The 25,076-nt window shown below is 38.4% G+C and overlaps 2 protein-coding genes across 2 annotated transcripts; both read left to right on the top strand.

The window, feature by feature from the left end:
• The first annotated feature begins 2,301 nt into the window (after positions 1–2,301).
• Positions 2,302–4,336, top strand: noto (notochord homeobox). The gene is made up of 3 exons (XM_044375024.1): positions 2,302–3,655; positions 3,765–3,952; positions 4,074–4,336. The coding sequence occupies exons 1-3, from the start codon at positions 3,265–3,267 to the stop codon at positions 4,281–4,283; spliced, it is 789 nt and encodes a 262-aa protein (XP_044230959.1). The 5' UTR covers positions 2,302–3,264; the 3' UTR covers positions 4,284–4,336.
• A 10,103-nt stretch (positions 4,337–14,439) lies between these two features.
• On the top strand, positions 14,440–24,754 carry emx1 (empty spiracles homeobox 1). Its single transcript, XM_044375025.1, has 3 exons — positions 14,440–15,888; positions 18,479–18,663; positions 20,777–24,754. Exons 1-3 carry the CDS (start codon positions 15,540–15,542, stop codon positions 20,942–20,944), a joined length of 702 nt encoding a protein of 233 aa, XP_044230960.1. The 5' UTR covers positions 14,440–15,539; the 3' UTR covers positions 20,945–24,754.
• The last annotated feature ends 322 nt before the right edge of the window (positions 24,755–25,076 follow it).

Below are 25,076 nucleotides of genomic sequence, written 5' to 3'. Positions count from 1 at the left end.
AAGACTCAACCACACATGTATCAGCCTACAGCAGAGACCGGATGTGTATTGGAGCCAGACAGACCATACCTGGCCTTTTTACCGGACTCCCATTCATAGTCAAGGTGAGGGCCAAGGCCCAGCAGGTCCCTGTAATGACCCCTCAGTCCCAGCAGCAAGGTGACAGAGGCAGGCCGTTCTGGATCGTTCTGTAAATGGCTTCATAAACTCATTAGCGATGGATGTGCGTGGACAGGAAAGGCTGAGATTACAGTGCCTGTTAAATGTGTCGGGCAGGTGAGAAAACTATCCCCTTTCACCTCAATAATAATAATGATGACAGTGTTTCTCCATGCTTTTGTTTCATTCAATCATGTGTGAACTAGCTACTGTCGCTCTCGTTTCTCCTGGTTCTCACTTCTCTGTCATATGCCATAACTATAAGAATATGTGTAGCATCAGTTGTTTGGAGGTCATGACTTTGATCTTTATAATTCTCACAATAAGTTTTTAATGAACTGTTGGATTGGCACCTTGCTGTAGATAAGAGCCACAGTTTCAAGATTTCACATGTAAAATATGAGAATGTGAGCAAAGTTAAATGGCAAAGAGGTTAGACACTACATCAGGACAAATTGTGAAATTATTATAAAAAAGGGAATTACTTGCTCAATTGATAGTTGCATTTCAACAGGATGTTAAATTACAACTGTCAGAGCTGCTAAAAGTTCTCTTTTATATAATTTTCTCTTTTATCATTGAACTTTTTAGGGTTTAACTGAGTTGTATATATTAATCTTTCTGTATCCTTTAATATCAGACGTATACAAAAAGATTTATTTTTGTTTATATACTACAGTGTGCAAAAAACTGAGAAAGTAAGATCACACAAACTAGCTGTCAATTTAAGTAATAAATACAAAACTATAATTTATGTGGTTTTATAACTGTACTTTGGTTTGTGCAGAGTGTTACTTTAGGAAAAGTCACATATTTAAATGTGAAAGTTCTGCACCATCCCTAGAAGTAAAATAAATACCAAGAGGTGACAAAAAAATAATGAGCTCGACCATGTAACCCACCACAGATACTGAATGAATAAAGTGCTGCTGGGGAGTTTCAAGCTTTTAGTGAGAGCCTCATTTGTGCAGGATGGCCCATCGAGCTATTAGAGAGCAGCCCTTCAGCCTCTTTCTCCTCTCAGGCTATGACTATGAAAAGAGGACACTCTCCGGGACAATGGTCCGTGTATTCCTTGTCTGGCTCCAATACACAAGAAGGACATGCTGCCTTCTCTCCTGCAGCATCAGAGGACACAGAGCTGGAGTTATTGGAGGTTTCATTCCTAATATCATGAAAAAAGTGTCTGTTCTGGGAGTAAAGACATGTCAGTGGATGCAGAAAGAATGACCGATGGAGGCTGAAAATGTGCTTTTCATCTTCAGCTTTTCCCATTTGATGTGAAAATCACACAAGCATGAAAAGTTTGAGATCATTTCTCTGGTTTTGATTAGTTTCTCCTAATAAAATATTCTGAAACGTGTAGAATATCTTGAAACACTCAACTTTATTCAATGAAAAAGTACTTGGATTAGAAACCCTCCTTTGTTTGAAAGGGTTTCAAGACTCAATGTGAATTAAATGACTTGTCAAGACAGAGATTTTCAGCAGTGCACGCCAGCAAACACCGGCCATGGGGTGGGTGGTCCGGTCGTAGAGGCATCAGAAGAGTCGTCCTTTATTGTTCAGGCAACGTCAAGAAAGTCTGTGTTTGCCCTCTTCATTAGACATTCTAGTGTCAGCTAAAGAGAATAAATAAAACGCTCGGAGGTCAAAGGGAATGAGCGCTTCGCCTCGGTGTTTAAATGTGTTTTAACAGTTACTTAAGGCTCGGGAGACGCTCTCCGCCACTTCCAAATGATGGAAATGAGCCTGGAAAGTTTGCAGAGCTGGCAATAATCCAAGTTGAAAGAGATGATGCCTTTGTCTGTGGGTAGTGTAAGAAAGAAAATCACTTCCTTTAAAGAAGCCGCGCAGCGCTTCATCTTTAAACCTCTAATGAGGAGCCAATAAAAAAAAAAATACAGTTTTAGGTTATTATTTCCTGTGAAAAATGCATTTCAGATTTTCCAATAACGATCAAATTCAAACGCAGATAATCCAACATGACGAACATGATGAACAGAATATACGCGTAAATGTAAAGTTTTGATCAAATGGCAGAGTTGGTGACAGTCTTTATAGACTTTAAGTAGCCTATAATGAGACCTGCTTTCATTTACATCACAACACTTTTTGTATTTCTACACGATAAATAAATCCACCGTCAGATTTAAGGCTTTAAACTAACTAGTCCCTGCTTGTTTTTTAGGAATCAACCAGAGGCCTTTCCCAGTCAGAGAGACTACATTCAAAGGATGGATCAACCTGTGGATTAACGCAGTGACTTAGATTAGTGGAGTTGCAGTTGGTAAAACCAGCAGCACCATTCTGTCACCACACCCGACCCGCTGAATTTGACGCCTCAATTACGCAGGGCAGTTATTCAATTTTAAGAGCGACACCGCTGCTGTTAAAAGACACACTTTGGAAACAGAGCGCATTCATTTTATACAGGAAAAACATTATGGACTGTTTACATACAGGAGTGATTCTTCATTCGCAACTAGTCGAGACAAATACAAGTTAAAGCACTGAATATGCCTAAATTGGACAAAATGTTTTGGGGGAAAAAAAATAAGCAGACACAAAGGAGTCAAACTAAATCAACACAGTAGAGTCTCTGTAAATTGTAGTTTGAAGTCGGCCTCCAATTGTGAAGCTACTTGTCACGCTGCTTAAAGCATCTGTCGGCCAGGCAGGACTTAAAGGGTCCAAATAAGATGATTTGGTAACATCAAGGCTTTCCCAGCGGTAATGATTACATTTGGACTTAAGATCCTTGCAAGAATTTGTAGCCCAGTAAATCTCCGAGTTCCCTGCCCCCACGACTCTTCAAAAGCCTTGTCATTCAAAGGGTTAGGATGTTTGACAATCCCAGCTTGTACTACTCCACCAATTAATTGGATACGTTGTCGGGATGTTCGTTTCTCTCATCTGCTACTTAGAAAGACAAAGGATCGATGGGGGGCTGTTGACACCTCTGTGTCCGGCCAGAGTATAAATGAGGAGTCTCCGCAGAGGACCAGCATTCACGTCTCTGCTGCACTTGGAGCAACAACTTGATTTCCGCAAAGACCTTCGACATCTTCTTTTTTCCACTTTTTTTTTAAAACATCTGAGAGAATGCAGGTACCGAACAGACCAGTCGGAGCTTATGGATACTCTGTGCGTAATTACGCACCAGCATCTCTGTACCCACAGTACCAGGGAAGCCAGTGCTTATCTTCAACGAAGCCTCCCAGTGGAAAATCTTTCACTATTGATGCTTTGCTCGCCAAGCCGGACGACTCAACCAGCGGCCGGACGAGTCCCACTCAGTGCGGAGTGAAATATCAACCAGCAGCACAGGTCCTCCCTCTCACCGGGCACATGAGCTTACCGATAGCACCAGCACCTTACGTCTACTCACCAAACATGTTGCACTCAGCGGTCCACACGCAACCTGGATACTCTGTCTACTGTTGCCCGCCTTTCACCTACCAGTCATCGTGCCGTGGAGCATTTTACGCACAAGGTAAGTCTTTATTTAATGGAACTATCGGTGCCAGATGTGTGTAAATGTAAGAAATTACACCCTAAACATGCGACAATGTGATTAAACGTTTAATTTTTATTCTTTACAGCTTCGATGTCCAAAGTCAACGCAGGCCTTCATTCGTTCAAAACCAAAGGTGGGAAGTCCAAACGGATGCGCACCAGTTTCACCAGCGAGCAGCTGTCCCGGCTGGAGAAGGAGTTCGCACGGCAGCAGTACATGGTCGGATCGGAGAGGTTCCTCCTTGCCTCTGCTCTACAGCTGACAGAAGCTCAGGTAAATAGAAAAATATAAGATGACTATGTGAATTTTAGGCTTTTAAAAAGTAGCCTTAAAAACCTGAAGCCCTGAAATATGCTGCAATATTTCTAATGTGCATCTTATTTGCTGTCTCCAGGTCAAAGTCTGGTTCCAGAACCGACGCATCAAGTGGCGCAAACAGAGTCTGGAGCAGCAGCAGGCCAAGCTGGCCAAACTGGGCCTGGCTGCTCCGCCTAAAAGCCCCGGATCCCAAGGCCACAGAGATGAAGGCGATGACGATGAGGAGTTCTCCGACTCATCAGACGTGGATATCGACGTGTCTGATGACTCCACTGACCACTGTTGATCAACAGCATCACTGGACTTTTTAAAAAGACATTTTGTACATACAGCTGAGAAAGGAGGCCTCATGTCTCCAACTATGAATATTTAATAGATGTATAGTTATATATTTAATTTTCTACATTTATTGCTCTTTGATGAGTTCATGTGTTCATTTGAATGAAATTTTCAGAAATATATTTTATGACATTAATGGCAAATGTGTCCTGTTGTTTCCTTTTTTCCTTCAGCCACTGAGTGTTAGAAAGATTTCAGAGGAAGAAACTTAAATGACTAAATTTCAAAGTCTTGCGTAGGTGTGTAGGATCAAAAAAAAGAACAAAACAAAGAATCTCACACACTGTCCATCACTTAAATCCACCTTAAAACTAGAGATTTAAAGTGAGTTCAAGTGATTCTTTGGTTTTCTTCTCAACAGATGAAGGTTTTCACAAATTAGGAAAATTCTCAAAATGGAAAAACAACTCACTGAACAGCCAGATGAGACTTTTAAAACTTTTATAACTGAATATCAGCCTAATGATAAATGTGAGCATTTGTTAATCTGCTAAGAAGAGAAAACCTTCCTCCTCTATGAAATCATCATCATGCCCTTTGACCTCCATTTATTACCACTCTCATCCCACTCTGAGCCCAGTTTGAAGATGATGGAGACGTGGAAAAGACATTTCCTCCAGAGTTTGATCAGTTTATGCTTGAAGTCTGGGACAGACTCTGGTTCCCCTCTGATTAAGCTAAGCAAATAAATAACCAGCTCGGGGATTAGCTGGGATATCTGTAACCCAGGGTGGTAGGGGTCAGTCTGTCTCAGGGCTAGAGAGCTGGGTCTCACTGTTTAATCTGTTTAAATGGTCAATACGCCTGTTCTCACTGCTTCTCAATGGACAGGACTCCCACACGCCCACCCTCCGACGGCAGGTGTCCTGTCTCTGCTCTATTGAAACTCCACGTCTTTCCTTCCAGGCGGAAAGGGACCCATGCTGTCTGCCGAAGTCTGCCTGGCAGACATGAGGGATAAAACAGGAGAGACGACAGCATTTATAAAGGATTGGGATGTAGCAAATTAGTCCATCAGAGCAGCTAATTGGGGTGGTCAACCTGAAACTCCTGTCCTGTGGTTAACTCCATCACGTTAAACAAAGAAGGGCTGATGGGAACACAGAGCGGAGGTTTCCATCTCTTTAATCCTAAAATCTTTTTATATTCACCTCCTTTACTTGAGTTAAAGTAGCAATACAACAATATAAAGATACGCCATTACAAGTAAAAGTCCTGCATTCAAAGTCTTACTTAAGTAGAAGTACAAAAATATATTGCAGTATTTATATATTTATATATATATTTATATATATATTTATATTTACATATACTGCAGTAGTACTAATCATGCAGAAAAATTGGTCCTGTGATGTTGCTACTGTTGGTTTTATGTTTGTTTTATCCACAATGATGCATCATATTTTATAAGATGATTGCATGTTTTGTATGTAAAATATTTTTCAGCAAAGTATCAGCTGCCAAATTAATGTTGTGTACTTCTTACTGGTGTAGACTGGAGTAGAAATATTAAGTGGGAGAAAATGGAAATACTCAGAGTACAAGTGGCTCAAAAGCAGCACTTGAGTACATGCGCTTTGTTGAATTGTTTCCCCTTTTCAGACAACATCAACTAATTTACTCATAATACGATGTAACAGAAGACTTGATGATGAATGAAGATGTAAATGATCATAATCAGTGCTCGTATGAGGGAGAAAATGGACACTATCAACAAATAACTTTTATACAGACAGGTGAGAAATTAAAGGAAAACATTAATAAACGAGTGCAGAAACATAATACTAAAGCTTCCATACGAGGACCAAGGGGTCACCAAATGATTTAATGAGAATGAAAATGTTGTAAATCATATGCTGTGGCCTTCACAGCCACCAGATCTCAACCCAGACAGCGCTCTCTATATATATCTATATATCTATATATCTTTTGCAAGGATGGTGTTGAGTTGGAGAGTCTATGTTAAGGATCATTGAAGCTGTTCTGGAGGCTGATGGTGCACCTTACTAACACACTGCTGGTTTTACTTTTGCTTTGTCACCCATATAAAGATCTATAAATATGTATACATATATTTCTCTCTCATGGCAATCAGTGCTACAGGAGATTTATTGAGAGTAATCAAAAAGGTAAACAGATGTTATGTATAATATTGACAATCTGTCTCAACCATCCACACTGACATTTTAAATGTGATCATTTGTCAACCCAAACAACAACAAACTGTGTTTAAAAGTCACAAGTTGAAATGGCAAACTAAGCAAACTTACTTATTGGACAACTAAACCACAGCAAAAAGGCTCAATCTGCTCTTTTTTTCTCCTATTTCTACAACTGTATTTATTCATAACTCAGCACATTAAATCCACTCTGCAAAAACTCTTATAAATTGACTAAAAACAGATGAGAAACTGAGCAGAGAGCTGATCAGTTAGATGTAAAGGAAGAGGTGATTTTAGTCATATCATATAAGATTTAGAAAGTAAACTTTCACTTTAAAACTCTTTACTAATGGCTGCTTCTGTGTTGGTGTAGATAGAAATGATTTCTCTTCTCTCACTGCTGCTGAAATGAACTCATAAAAGTGTAAAGAAACTCCAAAGCAGTGGTCAGAAGACAGTAGATAACAGTATCAAAGAGAGAAGTTTAATAAACAGTAACAGAGTTGATCTCTTTCTCTTGTCCGACACCCCCCGTCTGCTCTCCCCCCGGTGCCTCTGCTCAGTGCTGCTGAAGGAGCAGAATTTGTGTAAAAACCCCAGAGAGCCGTTTCTGATGTGATCAGCCGGGAATCAGATCTCCCCCCTCCTCTCCTCTCTCCACAGCCCGACGTAATCCCATTGAGGGACAGAAAGAAGCAGCCAGAGGCCTGGGAAAACCTGGAGAGTCCTGGAGAGGGGAGGGGCGGGGGTCACCGGGCTCATCGTCTCAATTAGCAAAGGGCACCTTAACGGCTGGAAACAGGCCAACGCTGGCTGGGTTTCTTAAAGCTCTCCTCAGGGTCTGAAGTGAAGCTCCTTATGAAAGGAAACTGTTACATCTTCATTTGCCTCTTGACTTGTTGCTCTTATTAACTTGTATAAGTTGCATTTCAGCCCTTTACACAACTAAAACACAATAATGTGTTGTGGTAGCAGAGACATTAGGTGTATTATATTATGTCTATGCTGGATTGTACTCTATTTTCTGTTATCTTGACTCATATTGTCTCTAAATTGTGCTGTAATTCAGGTCTAGACACACTCAAAAAATCTGAAATGACTATCCAGTCAGAAGCCCAAATGAACACTGAAACATGTTTTTCTTGCCTTAATCATTCCTCCTGATCATACTGACCATTAGATGACCCCTTCATAACTTAAAATGTAAGTGATGGGAGCCAAAATCCACAGTCCTCCTTCCGTGAAAAAATGTTTACTTGAAGCTTACATGAGGCTTCAGTCGTCCAAATAAGTCAAATCATGTCAACATCTTTCAAACTTACAGTGTTTTTAGTGCCAAAGTCTGTCTTTTTGTTACTTCCACTGCAGCTGAACAGGAAAATACTGTCCATCGAGACACAAAGACGGAATTTTTTTACTAAAAAGACTGCATCTGTGGAATATATCCACTTGATTTGACAAACTCAGACTGTTGAAGCCTCGTATAAGCTTAAGATAAACTTTTAAGACTGTGGATTTTGTCCCCCATCACTTACTAATTGTAAGCACATTTGGAGAGGATCTTCTAATGGTCGGTATAAACAGGAGGAATGATTACAGTAAGCAAAACCTGTGTCAGTGTTCATTTGGACACCTGACTGTTGTTTTAAGACAGACTTGAAAAACTGTGAACCTACCCTTTACGGCAAGAATGTGTAGTTACACTAAAAGAATATTAATATGTAGTCACACAGATAAATGCTACCAGGACACAAGACCTCATTCTCAGAGTAAATGCAAAAGACAACAGACTATAAACAATATAAATATAGATATTCAGCTTTTTAGCAATTGATCAGAATCACAAAGCATGCAGCTCACAGGCATTAACACCCGGGATAAAGGAGAAGCAAATCAATACATTCTTAAATATTAGTTGCACTAATGTAGAGCTGCAACTAACAATTAATTTGATTATTGATTAATCTGCTGATTTCCTATAAAATGTTAGAAAAGGGTTAAAAATGCTTGTCATAATTTCCCCAAAATTTAAGGCACCATATTGAAACTGCTTGTTTTGTCTGAACAAAACCAAAAGATGTTCAGTTTACTATCATATATGATGAAGGAAAGCAAAAGAGAAGTTGGAGCCATTGAGAATGTTTGGCACTAATGCTTGAAAAATGACAGAAATGATAAATAGAATATTGATAATAGATTCAATTTCTGTTGATTGACTAATTGTTTAAATTTGTTTCAGCTCTAATGTGTACTTTATTGTAAAATGACAAAATGAAGGACATACTTCTGAATGTTTATCTCTTTATCAGCACTCCAAGCAAATAAATGATGATCTTAAATGTCTGTATGACTCAGTTGTGTCTTTAAATACCAACAAACACACTTAAAACTTCTCCAAGTCTCTGTTTCTTCCACCTAAATTGAAACGCTGCTGGTCATATGACTCAGATGAGTCCTTGGTCTTCACCGTCAGATTGTAATGCAGCTCTGAGAAGGTGTGAAAGTTCTCATGGAGAGCAATAACCTCCTGCGCTCCAATAGGAGAGTGCACTTCATTTGACCAACGCGCGTTTTAGGGCAGGCGATTGTAAAAAAAAAAAAAAAAAAATCCTCCTCCTTTGCATTTTATTTGCAGAGGCCAAAGCCCCTCTACTCCATCTAATAGTCATTAGCTTTCATTACAAGCGTTTGAAGTAGGAGCTGCCCTTTGTGTCGCCGTGAAAGAGCCGCATTTGAGATGCACAATGACTTCTGACACGGGCTCTGACTGGAAGAGCTCTCCTGAAGTGAAGTGGTCATCCTGGTGTTGCTGGAGAACAGACTCGTTCTTTTGAAAAAAAAACGTAGGAAACTGCAGTTCCTGTTCACAAGGTTCTCACCGAGAGAGGACACCGTGAAGCGAGTTAAAGTCCGAACATATAGCATGTTGGGAGGGCTGGAGGTGCAGCTGACTCACCGGGAATTAACCGGTTCCCAAAATGACGCGTAATTCATCCACGACGCGTCTTTAAGGCAAAACACTCCGTCTGAAATGAGTTTTTACCACCTTTATCCTATTTTATCCCTAAATAATGAATCCCTTAATATGGGTAGTTTTTGTTTTATGCTATTTTAACGACATTTTATCTCTTATAGTATCACTAAAGTGTTCTTATATCGCTCATATGGGATATTATGGATATCATTTGGCTGCCATAGTGGTATACACTTCAAATTCTAGTTTTAAATGAGGGTTTAGCGCCATAAAATGGTTAAAAACACTACTTTTGGTCATAAAAACAGCCGATAAGTAGGCCCTGTTCAAATGTGGATGTTTGTTTATGCTGAGGAGCTGCAGCCGGTGGAGGAGCTGCAGCCGTACAGGTGGCTAAACGACCCCACTTCTCACGCAGGTGGCACAAACGCAGCGATGTGCTACTTTTCCCATCTCGTTATAATGGGGTGAAATTTTCCAAGTATTTAAGTGGGACAGATTAGCTGAACACACAACGCTAATGCGAAACAAAATGGCCAATTAGTTTATTAATGAACGCAGGAGGCGCGAGAGAGAAGTGCAGAGTCAGCGGGTCTCTTGCAGACTGAGAGTGTGATTTTCATCTGATGGCTTTAATCAGCATTATGGAGGCAGAGCAGGCAGGAAAACAATTATATCTACGGGCCAATAAATCCATAATGAGTAAGTGTGAAGAGTAATGTCCTATTGATCCTTGTCAAAGGTTATCAGACAGCTTGTAAAAACTAGTCTAACATCAATAATAACATTCAAAATCAAACGATTAAGTCTTGTATTAAAATAAATACTGCTGTAGAATTATTTCATGGCTAAGAAGTTTGTGTTAACTGAGCAAAGCAGGAGAAAATGCTTTATAAATTAAAGTGAATTTGGATGATCTAGTCTCCCTTCTTCAACAGCTGTTAGTGGAATATAATTTCTCCTAGAGAGCTTAATATGTTTTTTAGTTCAATTAGAGCCTTTTTCTAAAAAAAAAAAAAAATGATGATGATGATGATGATGAGGTTGACAACAAGGTCTCGGTTGGAGATTTCATCTTTTACATAGTTTGGCACTGAGATTGATATGTCTGCAGGAAAACATGAACATTATAAACATATTCTGATGACCATTGGCTCATTGTACATATGAAAACTACAAATTGTGATATCATATCCAATAAGGAGTGACATTTTGGCTGTTTTGGTTTAGTTTTTAAAGTTGGGGTAAGTACGGGCCCTGTCATTTTAAGAAAAATAACATGACTTCCATTCATTTGTATTGTACAAACTTAGTTTAACCTAGTTTTTGTCTTATCAGGGTTATAACAACTATCCCTCTTTTCACTCAGACACAGCTGGGGCACCAAACTGGAACCAGTGAGGTCAAAGGCTCCCACTGACCTAACCATGCTCTGCCTCAGTATAACCACCAGATGGCAGCATTGATCTAAAAACACAATGAACTGTGTGGATTAACTGCTGGTGAACTAGCAGGACATGATTTTCTTCCTACTGTCTGAACAGAAGTTGCAAACCTTTGATATTAGAAATCATGTTAATCAAGGCGTCTTGTCTTAATACTTTTAGCCACTTTTTAGAGTAATTAGGAACATTTCTGTGTTATGTAGAAAGATTGTCGTGTCTAAACTATATCATAAAATAAAGAGACGGTGTAAGACATAACTGTAAACATCATTATTAATAGCCAGTCATTTATAGGTAATACAGTAATACATAAGGAGTGATGTAAGGATCACAGAAACATCCAGTCCCACTACTGTAGCAGATTAAATTAAGTCATGTAAAGTCACTATAAACTCACAGTCACTAGACAAAAGTACAATTTGTAGGTAATTGTGTTTATTTGAGTATTTCCATTTTTTCAGAGGAAAATATTGTACTTTTTACTCTACAACATTTATTAAATAGTTACTTTGCAGATTCATGTTAATTAAAATACAATCAACAAATAAATTATGGTGTATTATTATAAGCTAAGACTTGATTGATCCAAGGAGGAAGTTTGCAAGCTTCCCAGTAGTTATTAAAATTAACCCCATCTTTACCAGCTGCAACATCAAAGTGATGTAATACACCAGAAATTATAACCCAATAATATTATACCGGTACATTATTCTGAATGAGTACTTTTGCTTTTGTTACTTTATTTAGAAGCTGATCCTTTTGTACTTCTATGTAAAATTTTGAATTCACAACTTTTACTTGTAGTACTGTCACTGTTATAGTTTTCATCAGTAAGAACATCTGCAAAAGTCATTAAACTCTCGATCATCAATCACTTTGATCAGACAGCACCAGCAGAGGGCAGCACCTCTATTAAACTCAACCATCTGCCTTCTTCTCTTGTTTGTAGCCGTTTCTTTCTTTTTATCCCCCAAAACATTGTAGATATTTGAAGTTTACAAATTGCAGAATATCTGTGAATACACTTATGAAATGTATTTAAATGTGTAAATATTTTTGAACAGTTGTGTGGTGGAAGAGTTACATTAGGTTACATTACAGAAACATATATCATATCTGTAATTTGGTTATCTCCTATTGACAATAATTGATAAGGAAGCTCAGTGTAATTTGTAAGACTCTTTAACATTTTACTAAAATATTAGAAGACATAAATCAGCAGAAAAATCAAACCTTTGCTCATTTGATCAACAGACTGTGACTGTTTAGTGTGTTTTAGTTGTCTTTTTATATTTGTTTTAAGATATGGATCCATAATCCCTGTAATGAAGTACTGAGCTAATTATCCTGGTAAAATTAAGTAAATTGAAGTCTTATAAATTACAACCACACGTCTTTTCTACAATGTGCGAAGATGCTAAATTGAACAGTTTTACATGTCACACATCTCCAGGGATCGATTGTAACATCATTTGAGGGGAAAATACAGATACCTGAAATGTGTGATCTGTGTCTGTGCCGATGTTCTCAGCGTTATTTCCTCGTTAAACTATTCAAATTATTCGTAATTGTTGTGTAAAATCAGACGGTTTAAAGACCCTTTCTTTCCCATAAATGTCTGGCTTTCTCACACAAAGATGAGACGGTGTGTTTATGAAAGAAAAAAAAAACATGCAGCAGTTTTGGGGAAGCTCAGATTTCAAAACGACTTAATTAACACGTTTATTAATTACTTTACCATAAAACAGTGACACTTATGTTTTAGTGAAAATAAAGAAGAAATGTGGATGTCACCTATTCTTCGCCATATTTTCTCTCTTTTAGTTTACTTAATTGTACAATGTGTAACCTGCGTTCTCCCTGCAGTGACTCTACAATTAATATATAATCTGAGGACATTATAACATCCAGTGTGTAACACATACAACATACAATTCTAATTACAACATATTATATTTCTTCCCCAGGAATGTTCAAGGAAAGTAAATGATAAACTCATTGATAAAACAGCGAGGACATCCAGTCCACATGAATATTTCAAGGATATTTAACTGTATCAAAAATAGAAGAAGTTCAATCTAGTAAAGAAGAAGAGCTTCTCGTGTTCTTGGCTGAAGATCACTCTCAGTGACTCTCCCCCCTGGAGCCTCGGGGGGAAAATCAACACAGCTACGGAACAACGGTAGACTGCTCTGCTTTGTTTTTGTTAATGCGCAGCGATTTGGCCACCTATTAACCAGCAGCGATCAGGGTCAGTGCGTAAAGGCCCACAGGGTTTCATCATTAAACTCTGCTGCATTTTCAACCGGCTCGGTCAGCCCTCAAGTTCCTGCTGCTGCTGCACTCTGAGTTAAAGACGGTTTAAATATAAAATCCTGGAGATTTTGGTCGATCTTTAATTCCCCCCCCCCCCCCCCCCCCCCCCCCCCCCCCCCCCCACAATCTTCTGTAATCTTATTATCCGTCACTGCAAAAAAATAGAAGGTGGCGTTTTATCACAAAACATATTCATACACTGTACAAATAAATAAAAAAGCATTCTGAAGCAAATAACTCCAACAGAACCTGTTTACACGCAACAGTTATTTTTTGGCTTTTTTTTTTTTTTTTGGCAATCGTGATGGACACATAAACAAGCATTTTGAATGGATTACAAATGATTTATAGGCCTGCTATCAACCGTGGCTGCTATGAGTCATATTGTACAACAAAGGAAAACATTTCCAGGGAAACCGCACTTAAGAGTTCAGAGATCAGAAACACCCAGAAAAATAAATGTAGATATTTATCTGTCCAAACAATCCTTACAAGTGATGACTGCGTTGGAATGAATAATTACATCAGGGGAGAAAGAAATGGGCAGTTTTTTTGGACATCGACCCATTTCCAGAACCCACTGACTGCTGTCTTTAGAAGCCTTTAGCTCTAAACGCCTAATCAACAACTTGTTTTACCTCATAATTTCCATCGGTAATGATTTTCTAATGCAACCTTTCCGCAAACGAGCGCATTAAGAGTCTAATTATTAACTTTGTTAGTGCACCAAGCTGGAAGCGCAGCGCCGAGGGATAAGGGGGGAAAGGAGGCCGTGGAGCACCAATGACAATTACAAGCTGCCTCTTAACTGCTGCTTTCTCCTGCAGGACTACATGCTGGGAAAGTGTTCTCATAAAGGAGAAACTCAGGGGTCATTTTTAGAAAAGCGGGCATGAGTCGAATTCTTGAAAACCAGTGGAGTGATGGGATTTATTTAGCTGATTTTACAAGAGGTCCATGTGTGCTTAAACTCAGAGAAAACTCCCTCCATTACCTCTTTATCTTCCACTTGTTACGGTCGAAACTAAATGTTGTGACACAATAAAATCTTAAATAACTAGATGATATCTTGGGATGGACTCTGCAGGCAACCAGCATCCCGCTAACTTTGGACACATTTCAAAAGAAGGATTTTTTTGTTTGTTTTTTATTGTCACCAGCTGCAAATGTATTATCGTCATTTAAGTGAGTGACAATTTGAATTATTTTCAAGGGTAAAATAAATGCATTGTTATTATTATTTTATTGCATACTCCTTATCAGCATTTTTTTGGCATACAGGTCAAATGTTTCGTTATTTTTTCCTTTTGTTAAAAAGAAGTAAAGTCGAACATGTGATGCACAATATCAAAGTGCAACAAACATAAATATCTGCACAATAAAGAAAAGACAAAACTGTGCTTAAATTGTTTTATGCGGATTTAAGAGATCAAATGATTATTGTTGGTAAAATATGAATGGATTACATGATGTTTTCTAACCTTAACTCGCAAATTATAACTGATAAGAAAGAACCGAGCGGACACAAAAAGGAAGTGACCTTTCCGCAAATCAACCTTCATTGTATCTAATATTTTTGACGCATAGTATTTCAGCTAGTTAAAGGCCATTCATTGCTGTGATAACGCTATATGATACGGGTGAAAGAAATGGTATAAAGGTTTTTATAACATCTGGAAAAACAGCCAATCAGTCAGCCAATTGCGTAAAAAATCCAATGCTTTCTTTGAGACACACATTTTCATGAATCAGTGCAGTTAGTGGCAGATATTGACTCTTGTAGAGAATTCCTGAGACGGCTGCACTGAAACAAGTTTCTCACCCCCACCGGCAGCTTGTTTTCTCTTTAGAAAAAAAAACGAGATATTAAGGCTGAATACGACACACAATGACCCTTTAATTGGAGCACACATGGTTTCTCAGCGTGCTTCTGTAACTAAGCTGCCCGGTCGTGTGTGATCTATGAAGCAGGTACTTGAGAAGACTTATTGGCAGGTGCTCTGATCCAATCAGCTCTCTCCATGCGCAACGTCAAGCCACATGGAAGGTTGGAGGCACTTTACTTGGCGCACAGAAACCCACCGAGTGCGCACAGACTCCATGGATCAGAGCAATTTGCAGCTCTGTTGACTTTTGTAGCAGCATCTCCAGAGCAGCGAGCTTGTGTAGGCAAACCCCCACACCCCTCCATATTTGATCATCATGCATCTCTGAGAGGGAGGTGATCTTCTCCAGCAAGAGGAAGGAAGGAAAAAAAAAAAGACTGATCACTTTCTTTTCGTATTGGTTTCTGTTTCTATCAAGAGATGATGTTTTCGTCTGCAGGGAAGCGTTGCTTCACGATAGAGTCTCTGGTCGCCAAAGAGAACCCTCTAACCGCTGAGGATCCCATCCGTCCGACGGCTTTAAGTTACTCCAACCCGACGACAGACGCCTTAATGAACAGTTACCAGGCTCCGCCGGCCAGATCCCTCTACCAGAGCCCGGATCTAGTGTTCCCAGAGACGGTTAACCACCCCTCCCTCACCGTGGCTCCTCACCAGCTGGGAGGTTCCCACCTTCAACATCCGCACTTCTTCGGGACACAACACCGAGACCCGCTGAACTTCTACCCGTGGGTCCTCAGGAACAGGTTTTTCGGACACAGATTTCAAGGTGAGTGAAGAGGCAGTAATTATAGTGCATCAATATATAATAAAACTGACTTTTATTTCACTTTAGATCTTCTAATATACACCTTAGAACATTTGGATGTCTGCTCTTATTCATACATGAATAATCTGCCTTAAAATTAAACATTTTTTGCATGTAAAATGATGAGTAAACTGGATTTAGATTCACTGGTTTACTGCATAAACACACAAGGCGCGTGTGTGTGATTCTAGATAATTAAAAGCGTGCTTCAGTCTCTCCTCATTTTAATGACGACAGTTCTCGTTCATGACATTTTGAACAAGATACGACTGTTTACACTGATAATATATTTTCAACTGAACAATAAATTACAGCCAAAGATAGCTTAAACAACAAGGCCACCGACAGTTTGCAGCAGGCTGCTCTCATATTTCCACTCTCGTTCGCCCTGCAGCTACTCTCTCAAAGCTACAGCCAGGAGAAGATAAGAACTGTTTTTTCCCCCTCATACAAGGAAACTCGCCCTAGGTTAGGCTACAGTTTTTTCATTTCATTCAGAAAAAAAAAAATCCTGCACAACAGCAGCCAGGCTATAGATGCAAAACAGATCAAATCCATGATAATAATTTCAGTATAATGGGAAGGAAAATCCAACACAGGTATTAGCAGGAAAGGATTTGAACAGAGCCTGCAGTGGTTTATTTAGACAGGAAAAAGAAGAAAGCTAAAATGGCAAAATGTCAGCGCTCTTGTGCAGGAACTACTGGCCTATAAATGCAACTCTAGTGTCTATTATAGCATGATTACTGCTTGAGACAAATTGTAGTTTCACTCATATTTATTATTGACATTTATTGTATTACTAAAGGTCTAGAAAGAACATGTTTTTTATTTGTTTATATTACAATAATAGCAGAACGATGATAACTCATAAAACTGCAAAATTATTGTTTATTTTCACAAATGTATCCTTATTACAATATAAGATAATTAATTAATATCCTACAATGACCTGTGGTGGATTTTGTTGTAGACTTTCTCACGAGAAAGGACAAAAATAAATATAAAAATAAGAAGTCTCCAAATGAGAAAGACGTTTGTAATATTCAAAAATCACAGAAGTCCTCAGGAATATTTTATCATACAATAAACTTCTCATCTCCAAACATATTCTCAGCTTCACCTCTGACACCTTCCTGACAAAATCTTATGAAAGAGATCTGGGTGAAAACAAATAAGTTGTCAGTTAATTAAACATGTTCACTGTTGGATATTTAGAAGTCGCTCAAACAACAGACAGTCGATCGCTTTATCTTTATTTATTCGCCGTATTCTCCAGTACTTTCAACTATTTATATTACTGTATAAATATAGACAATTTATGATGGGCTTGTTGTTATCTGTTGTGCATTTCTTCAACCGCTGGAAATCCGTTTTACGCACGGAGGTCATAAATGAATATGGATGAATTTCTTTCAAGAGGTTAAAAAGTAACCGGCCTATTTACACACATACATAATAGACGTTATCAAAAGAATATTTTTGTTTTGTCACTCTTAACTATAGTTACAAAATGTTATGAAACTTACAATGTTTTACTGTTAGAAGGTTTTTCTATTTAGCTTTACGTGCATTAAAGAAGAGCAGTAAAAACTACCAAACACCCTTCTTTTAGCAGGACTTTTGATGACGTACTGAAATGACCCAGAATACACAAAAATTTAAATATTTCAGCTTTATTTTTGTGCAGCTAGTTCACAGTTTTATAACATACATAGAGTAGGCTTAAATCTGGTTAAATCTGACCTGTATTTATTAAAATTCTAAAATCACCATTGAGAAATTTCACATCCAATAAAATTCAATGAAATCATGATGGCTGTCGTGTTCTCCTGTTTTATGTTAAATACGGCCGTACGGTAGTGTGATAGTAAATAGTTTTTTCTCTCCATAAACAAATAATGTAAAACGCTCTAAAAACGTCATTATGGATTAATCACCATTTTATTATCGCCTGATGAGGTATTTATGAATGAAAAATACATTTGTGATAGAGACTAATTATGAGAGGATCCTGTGAAGGGTCAGAATATGAACGGTGGGTTAAAATGCATGAATTCACAGTGGTGGAAAAGAGGAAAAGCAGTAGAACAGTAACTTTTAATTACACTCTGCTTTGTTAAAACCGCTGACAGGGGGTCAGTTCAGGAATTGAGAATTGTTTCTAATGCCACTTACCAGCTAAATTAAGACTAAATTTCAGGGCAAAGTAAAGCTATTAGATTATTGTTGTTGATTAATAATAATGATAATAATAGTAGCAAATGATTTTTTAAAATTTTGCTTGACATTTGCTTGACACCACCACAGAAAACATCCTTTGGTCTTTACGCACAGTATTACACTTCGCATTAGAGTAACATTAGCCGAATTTATACTTTTAATATTGTTTCTGATTGAGTCGCCTATAATAATAATAATAATAACAATAACACAGGTTCAACACACTGACAGCCAATCAGCACCGTACCGTCCACTCCAGATTAGGTGTTAAAATAACATTACCTTTCAGTCCAAACTGACGGCCACTTCTTCTTTTGTCTTTCAACAGGTAATGATGTGTCCCAGGACAGCCTGCTCCTCCACGGTCCTTTTGCCAGGAAGCCCAAACGCATCCGGACCGCCTTCTCTCCGTCCCAGCTGCTCCGGCTGGAAAGAGCCTTCGAGAAGAACCACTATGTCGTCGGTGCCGAGAGGAAGCAGCTGGCGAACAGCTTGAGTTTATCTGAAACACAGGTAGGTTAAGCTAACTTTATGCTAGCATGTTTGTTTTATTGGTTGTTTGCTAATTGTTTCAAAAACAAAAACAAAAAATAACGGCTGACCTTTAAAGCACCAAAGGATACTGACAACCTTACTTTCCTTTACACCCTTAAATTGAACCGTTGGTGTTCTCGTTACGGTCAAATATCGCGATAACTCAAACAAACAAAAAAATGTATTATTTATTTGTACGTTAAAACCAAAACGGCGCGAATATTTCAACGTTGAGGAAATTAGCCTAATCTTTCTAATCATTTCTAATCATGGAGACAATTAATATACTGTATGTTGGGGGAAATTAATCTTTTACTATTATTATTATTATTTTTGCATATTTAGCCAAAGTTGTGGCCAAAGTTAAATATATTCAAACAAAGTGGTTTTACATCAAACGTTTACCATCAAAGGTGGCATAGGCCAGATAACCCCTGACTCCTGTAATGTCAATAATAATATGACCACCATGTTGTTCATTTAATTTAAACAAGCAACATTAATGATAGCAAGCTTAACTAAAGGTCATTTTTATTTTTACTTTTAACACTGTTGACATCTGTTGGACATTTTAAATTGTTTATTTAGTTGTTACAAAGACTACAGTTATTCGATTTACAGTTTAATTGATATTTAGCCTACAAACATCTTTATAAATCATCTAAACATATTATGTGAGGGTGTATTGTAAAGTTACTGACAAAGAAAATAATAAATTAACAGTGTGAAGTTATTATGCATACTGAAAATTACTGCTAATTCATGCTGTCAGTGCAAATCAAATGCTATTTATAGACACCTTTTAAGATATAAATATTAATTAATTTGAAAAGTCCCCTCCCTCCAAGCACACCAGACATGGATGCAGTTCAATCAGTCAAAGCCTCTCTTAAAGGCGTTTAATTCATGCAAGCTATAGGATAAAGGAGTGTAAATATTATTGATGCTGAAGTTTAATGAGTCAACACTATCTGGGTGTCAATTAGGCCTAATAGGCAATATAAAGAGATATTTCCTGAGTCAGCTTTATATGGATAAATGCTGCTTGCAGGTCAAAGTTTTGTACCAGTCAAAAGTAAAAGCTTGCAATTAAACACCAATTGCACTATGCAAATTATAACAGCAGTGAACTGAATATTAATTAACTTGCACAAAGTAACAGTACAGTAGGTAAAGGAGTGGTCAAACTGAGAAAAAATAATGGATACCAAAGTAAAACACTATAAAATGCAGTGAAATTGGATTCAAATGGTCATCAAAATGAGAGATCAAATACTGCTACAACCTTCTCTTTGACTGGTGAATGAACTCTTTGGCAAGTAACTAGTCATCACTTTAATTCTCATGGTCTAAAAGTCTACTGTATCGCTGCTCTTTGAGAGTGGAAACAAGTTATTGCAATGTAAAATTAGCCCGAAGCCCGGAGAGATGTGCGAGAGGCGGAAGGTGATAATATGAAGCCGAGTGCTCTTGTTGCTATTTGAAAAATGCATCTTGGCCACATAAGGTTAGGCAGCCAAGCTCATATTCCAAGGTCATAATAGCAGCACTAGCCAATCAGGAAGCTATTTAGCACGTTGACATGCATTAATGTCATGCTCAGTCATGAATGTAAAGAGTTGTTTTAAGACTAGAGCCCTTTCTTTGATATTTAAGATTTAAATTATGATTTTGACAGCATTTAAATTCATTAAATGGATGTACATCATGTGAAAGGGGATGATGAGGTGATATATGATGCAAGGAGAAAAAAAAATAGTATAATAAGTTTAGAATTAAAAGTATAAGTCAGTGGAGGGGTCAATTAGGGAGAGACTGAGGGAGTGATTGGAGGACTAAGGTTCTTAAAAATTCTGGTGGTTATATTGGTTTGGAGTTCTTATGCAATGGTAAAAAATAAAGTTAACCACTAAACACATCGACAAGTCCACCTTGAGAAATATCCATTAGCCGACTCCAGCTCTAAATAGCATGTTGTTTACACTTGGGTCACAGACTGAACCTTTAACTCCACCGCTGAGTTCACTTCTCTGAAATGACACTACAGTCTGGTGAAATTGTCATTATTAAACCTATTTCTTCCTCTGTTTAGGTGAAGGTGTGGTTCCAGAACAGACGGACCAAGTACAAGAGACAGAAGCTGGAGGAGGAGGGACCCGAGAGCCAGCAGAAGAAGAAGGGCAACCACCACATCAACAGATGGCGCATCGCCACCAAGCAGGCCAGCTCCGAGGACATTGACGTGACCTCAGAGGACTAAAACCTCGGTCCAACCTCCGACAATGCTGCCCCACGCCCTGCGTCCCCTTCTGACGCATAAGAGGACCAACGCTATTTATTATGTAATATTATTAAGTATAATTAGACACATTAGAGGAAGACACGAGGACTAAATATGTGATCACCACACATCTCTTCATCAAGGTGCTATACTCAGTGACACTGGAAAAAAAAACTAAAATCTTATTTAATGACATCCATCCTGAATGTCTCTGGATGAGGAGAGATCCTTCCATCATTTATTGATCTTTGGTGTCTGACAACCAAAGATGAAGAGAAACAACGTCAACCTCTATCATAGTGTTTGTTTTTTTTTTTTTTTTTAATTGTACATAGGCCACTTAAAAAAAAGGTTGTTTTTGAAAGAGGCTATTTGTTTCATTAAAGCTGTTTTTACCACCTGCTTAGGTCATTAACACTTCATTGCTCACCCCACCCACTCCGCCACCTGTGTACCATGTTAATTTAAATTTCTCCTCAGTGACGAGCATGTGTTGTCGCACACTTTCAGTCCGCCCAGTGAGTCGGAGCACAGGCTGGCCATAAGAACAAAACAGGAAATTAACCATGTGTCAAAGGAGATCCAAATTTATCACCCTCTGCATGATTTTTATTTTTACTTGGTGACTTGACAGCCATTACGGCGCTCTGTTCTCTGTTATGTTTCCCAATGAAGCTCCTCCACAGAAGGGGGGATTCATGACTAGCTGTGCATGACTGTGGGACAGATGAGAAGCTGCAGAGACCTCTGGTGTTAGGGGCGAGTTGTGCCACATAATGAAAGCAAGTTTGCAGCTATGTGCTTCTTCTGCCATGCCACATTTGTCAACGTTGGGTGATGGATGAAGTCATGGCCTGATGTTCTTCTCCATTTGCTGAATGTTTGCAGATTTCCGTGTGTAGTATAAAACATATATAAGAACATAATTTTCAAGCAGAACATGTAATTACAAAAAAGATGTTTTAGAAATAAAAACAAAACTATTTCTCTGATGGGAAATGCTTTTGTATATTTCAGGTGTGCTTTGTACATCATGTCGACCGGGCTCGAGAATCTGGAGGTTTTCATCTCAATCAGCTATTACAGGAGCGGATTTCACCAATTTGTTCCACCTCTCCAGCTGAAGGTGCACGTGCAAATCAGTGTGAAAAATGCTGCTGTAGTGTTTGATTAGAATGAAAACCTGCAGACATCGGGGCCCCCCCTTTCCTCATGAACACTTTTTTTCCATTAAAATAAAATTCCTCCCACCAAAAAAGTGAAATTCAGGGAAAAAAAAAAAAAATGTAAAAACAAATTTGAACAGCATACACATGTTTGATGACAAAATATTTCAAAACCTCTCAGGAGGGTTTTTGGCCCCCTGATCGGGAACCACTAAGGTGTCAGGAATGTTGCAGGACAGTTGCACAGGTGTCAGGTGTGTTACCTATCGGCCGGTATTTCCTCAGAATTCCAGCAGAAGGGGGACGTAGAAATAATTCCCATCCAGAGGGTGCAACCTCTGGAAAAAAAGAGAGAAAGTAGTTACTATTGTGCTGCGGTCCTTTCACCAACCGCCTCAGTAATCACCTGTCAAAAGAAACGGAAGGAATCTCCGCCTAATGACCCCGAGGCTTTAGAGATGAGCCCTGACGTCTGACCCTGATGTCTTGTTTTGTAAGCTAAGAGGTGGAGAGACAGCAAAGAACAAGGGGGAGGAGGCGGAAAAGTAAAATACGCTGCAGTATTCTCACCTTTTTACAAAGAGCACAGGCGCACAAAATGTCAGACATCTGCAGTTGCAAAGGGGCCACATGGCTTGTTTTGAGTTTCAGGATATCCTACACTCACTGCAGGTGCAAATACATAGTAAAAAGGGGATTCAGCATTCCTCATTATCTAAATAAACAACATCAAAGGTGTATTTTAACCAGTACAGTACCTCTACGGTCATCTCCTCGAAGAGCAGGTGCGGTTTAGGCCAGTCACATGTAGGTCAGGTAAAAGGTCAGCTCGATTATCCGGAGCTGCACCTCTCAGTTGTCTGTTAAGAAAACAATTAAGAGGAAAATCACGCCTGTCTCCCTAAACACTGCGTCTCCTGTCGCCTGAGTCAGCAGAGAGGAGAGTTCAGGATGAGAACGGGAATCCGCCGTGAAAAACAAGCGTCTCTCCAGAGGAGCAGAGCGCTGCGAGGTGGGAAGAGGAGCCGGCTGATCCTTGCTGCTGCTGCTGCGAAGGTGTTGGAAGGCTGAGTTTGAAACACAGTGACTGGTTTAATCATTATTATCTGGTTACTTGTTTTTTTTGTGGTATGATTGAGTGCTTCTGTTTTCTCAGCTAGCACTAAAAAAAATTACACGTGTTTTATTGTTGGTTATGAAATTGCATGTTGAGTGATAAATCATGCAGTGTAGTCACAGTTGTCACATTGCATCGGTTTCAGTCAAGCAGCAGTAAGATCACTGAATTATAAATCCCAACCTAATTAATGATATGAAAGATTCTCATTTTAAATACTTTTGAATATGAATGTCTAAACAGTTTCTAAATAATTCAGCTCACTATGGATTGTTTCTGATATTTGAGTACAATTCAAAACTTCAGATATATGTTGATTATTGATTTATAGTCCTCTAGATACCAGGTTACATTTCTTCTACCTAAATGTACAGAATATTGAAACCACTCAGTTAAAACTACACATTTGTTCAAGATATTCATCATTTTAAAAATGCAAAAAACATCAACTGGCGTTTATTGAAATGAAAGCTGAACTCACCATGGATTCATATGTTAAGTATAAGCTAATTATTACCATTATAGAGCGAAATCCTTCAGGTAGAGGTAAAAGTGATATTCATAATTATCAGCTTAAGACACAGGAAAACACTTCTGATGTACTTTATGTGATCTGCCATGTATTTTATGAATGAGGTTTTGTTTTTATTTGTCTTAGGCGGGTTGTGTGGCACAACTTCCACCCAGCATCCTCCACTGATCCTGCATGTGGCTTCTTGTCGAATTACACCACATCGCAGCCTACCGTGCTGCGTTCCCTCGGCAACCGTTCAAACATGCTAATCATACAGATCATGACAAAAGATAATACGTGTAGACAGAAAATTTGTATAAATCAAGTGCAAATACAAACACAAAGACAGAGCAGGATTTTTAATGTAGCGCTACCAGAGGACACTTAGAAGAAATACAACTTACTTCAGGTTAAGATGAATTTAAAGATAAATTTGTTTACATTCTTTGTTCACAAATACACTTAATTTTTGTTTGGTTAAGAAAAAAATTACAGATTATAGACAGTAAATGAACGTTCCACACAGGCGGAAACTAAAGTAAAAGATGAATCTTTTCACTTGGCACCAAACTTGGAACAACCACAGTTGTTTTACTACATGACATGATTCCAACTGGAGGCCAAAGCAAATATTGGGATTTGAAGTTACTCAACGATGATAATTTTCACCACCTGGCTTAGTAGTAAAAAAGTAAAAGTCACAATACAACAGTCAATGGAATTTTTCACATTTTCGGGCACTATTACAAAATCACGCAGCATATCTTAAGTGCAAAGTTACTGTTAGTAGAAGTATAAGGATTAGTTTAACAGGCTCTTAAATCATGTAACAGATAATAAAGTGATGATGTTAAATTGGTGGGTCCAGTCTGGGGGTTGAGACCCTTACAAAAAGAGATGAATCTAGTGGGTCACATGACAATTGCCCAGGTAGGAAATAAGAAAAATGTAATTCTTCTAAGGAAAGTTATGTAAAATGTGTTGGGGTTTTTTAAAAAATCTCTAATCATTGCTTCTTTCTTGTGAAATAACATAGTTGAAACAAACTGCTCACAACTTACAATGTAGACATGACATTAGGTCACAAGGAAACATTGCTTCATATTAATGTAACAAGCAAAAAAGGGTTGCAAAGCCCTGAATTAAAGGTGCAGTGTGTAGAATTTAGTGGCATCTAGTGGAATGGACTTGGCAGAAATGGAATATAATATTCATAAGTATGTTTTAACTCGTGTATAATCACCTGAAAATAAGAATCGCCATGTTTCTACAGTAGCCCAGAGTGGACAAACCAAACACTGGCTCTAGAGAGGG

The sequence above is a fragment of the Thunnus albacares genome, chromosome 15 (genome assembly GCF_914725855.1).
Source record: "Thunnus albacares chromosome 15, fThuAlb1.1, whole genome shotgun sequence".
NCBI classification, from domain to species: domain Eukaryota; kingdom Metazoa; phylum Chordata; class Actinopteri; order Scombriformes; family Scombridae; genus Thunnus; species Thunnus albacares.
This window is presented reverse-complemented; position numbering and strand designations above follow the sequence as displayed.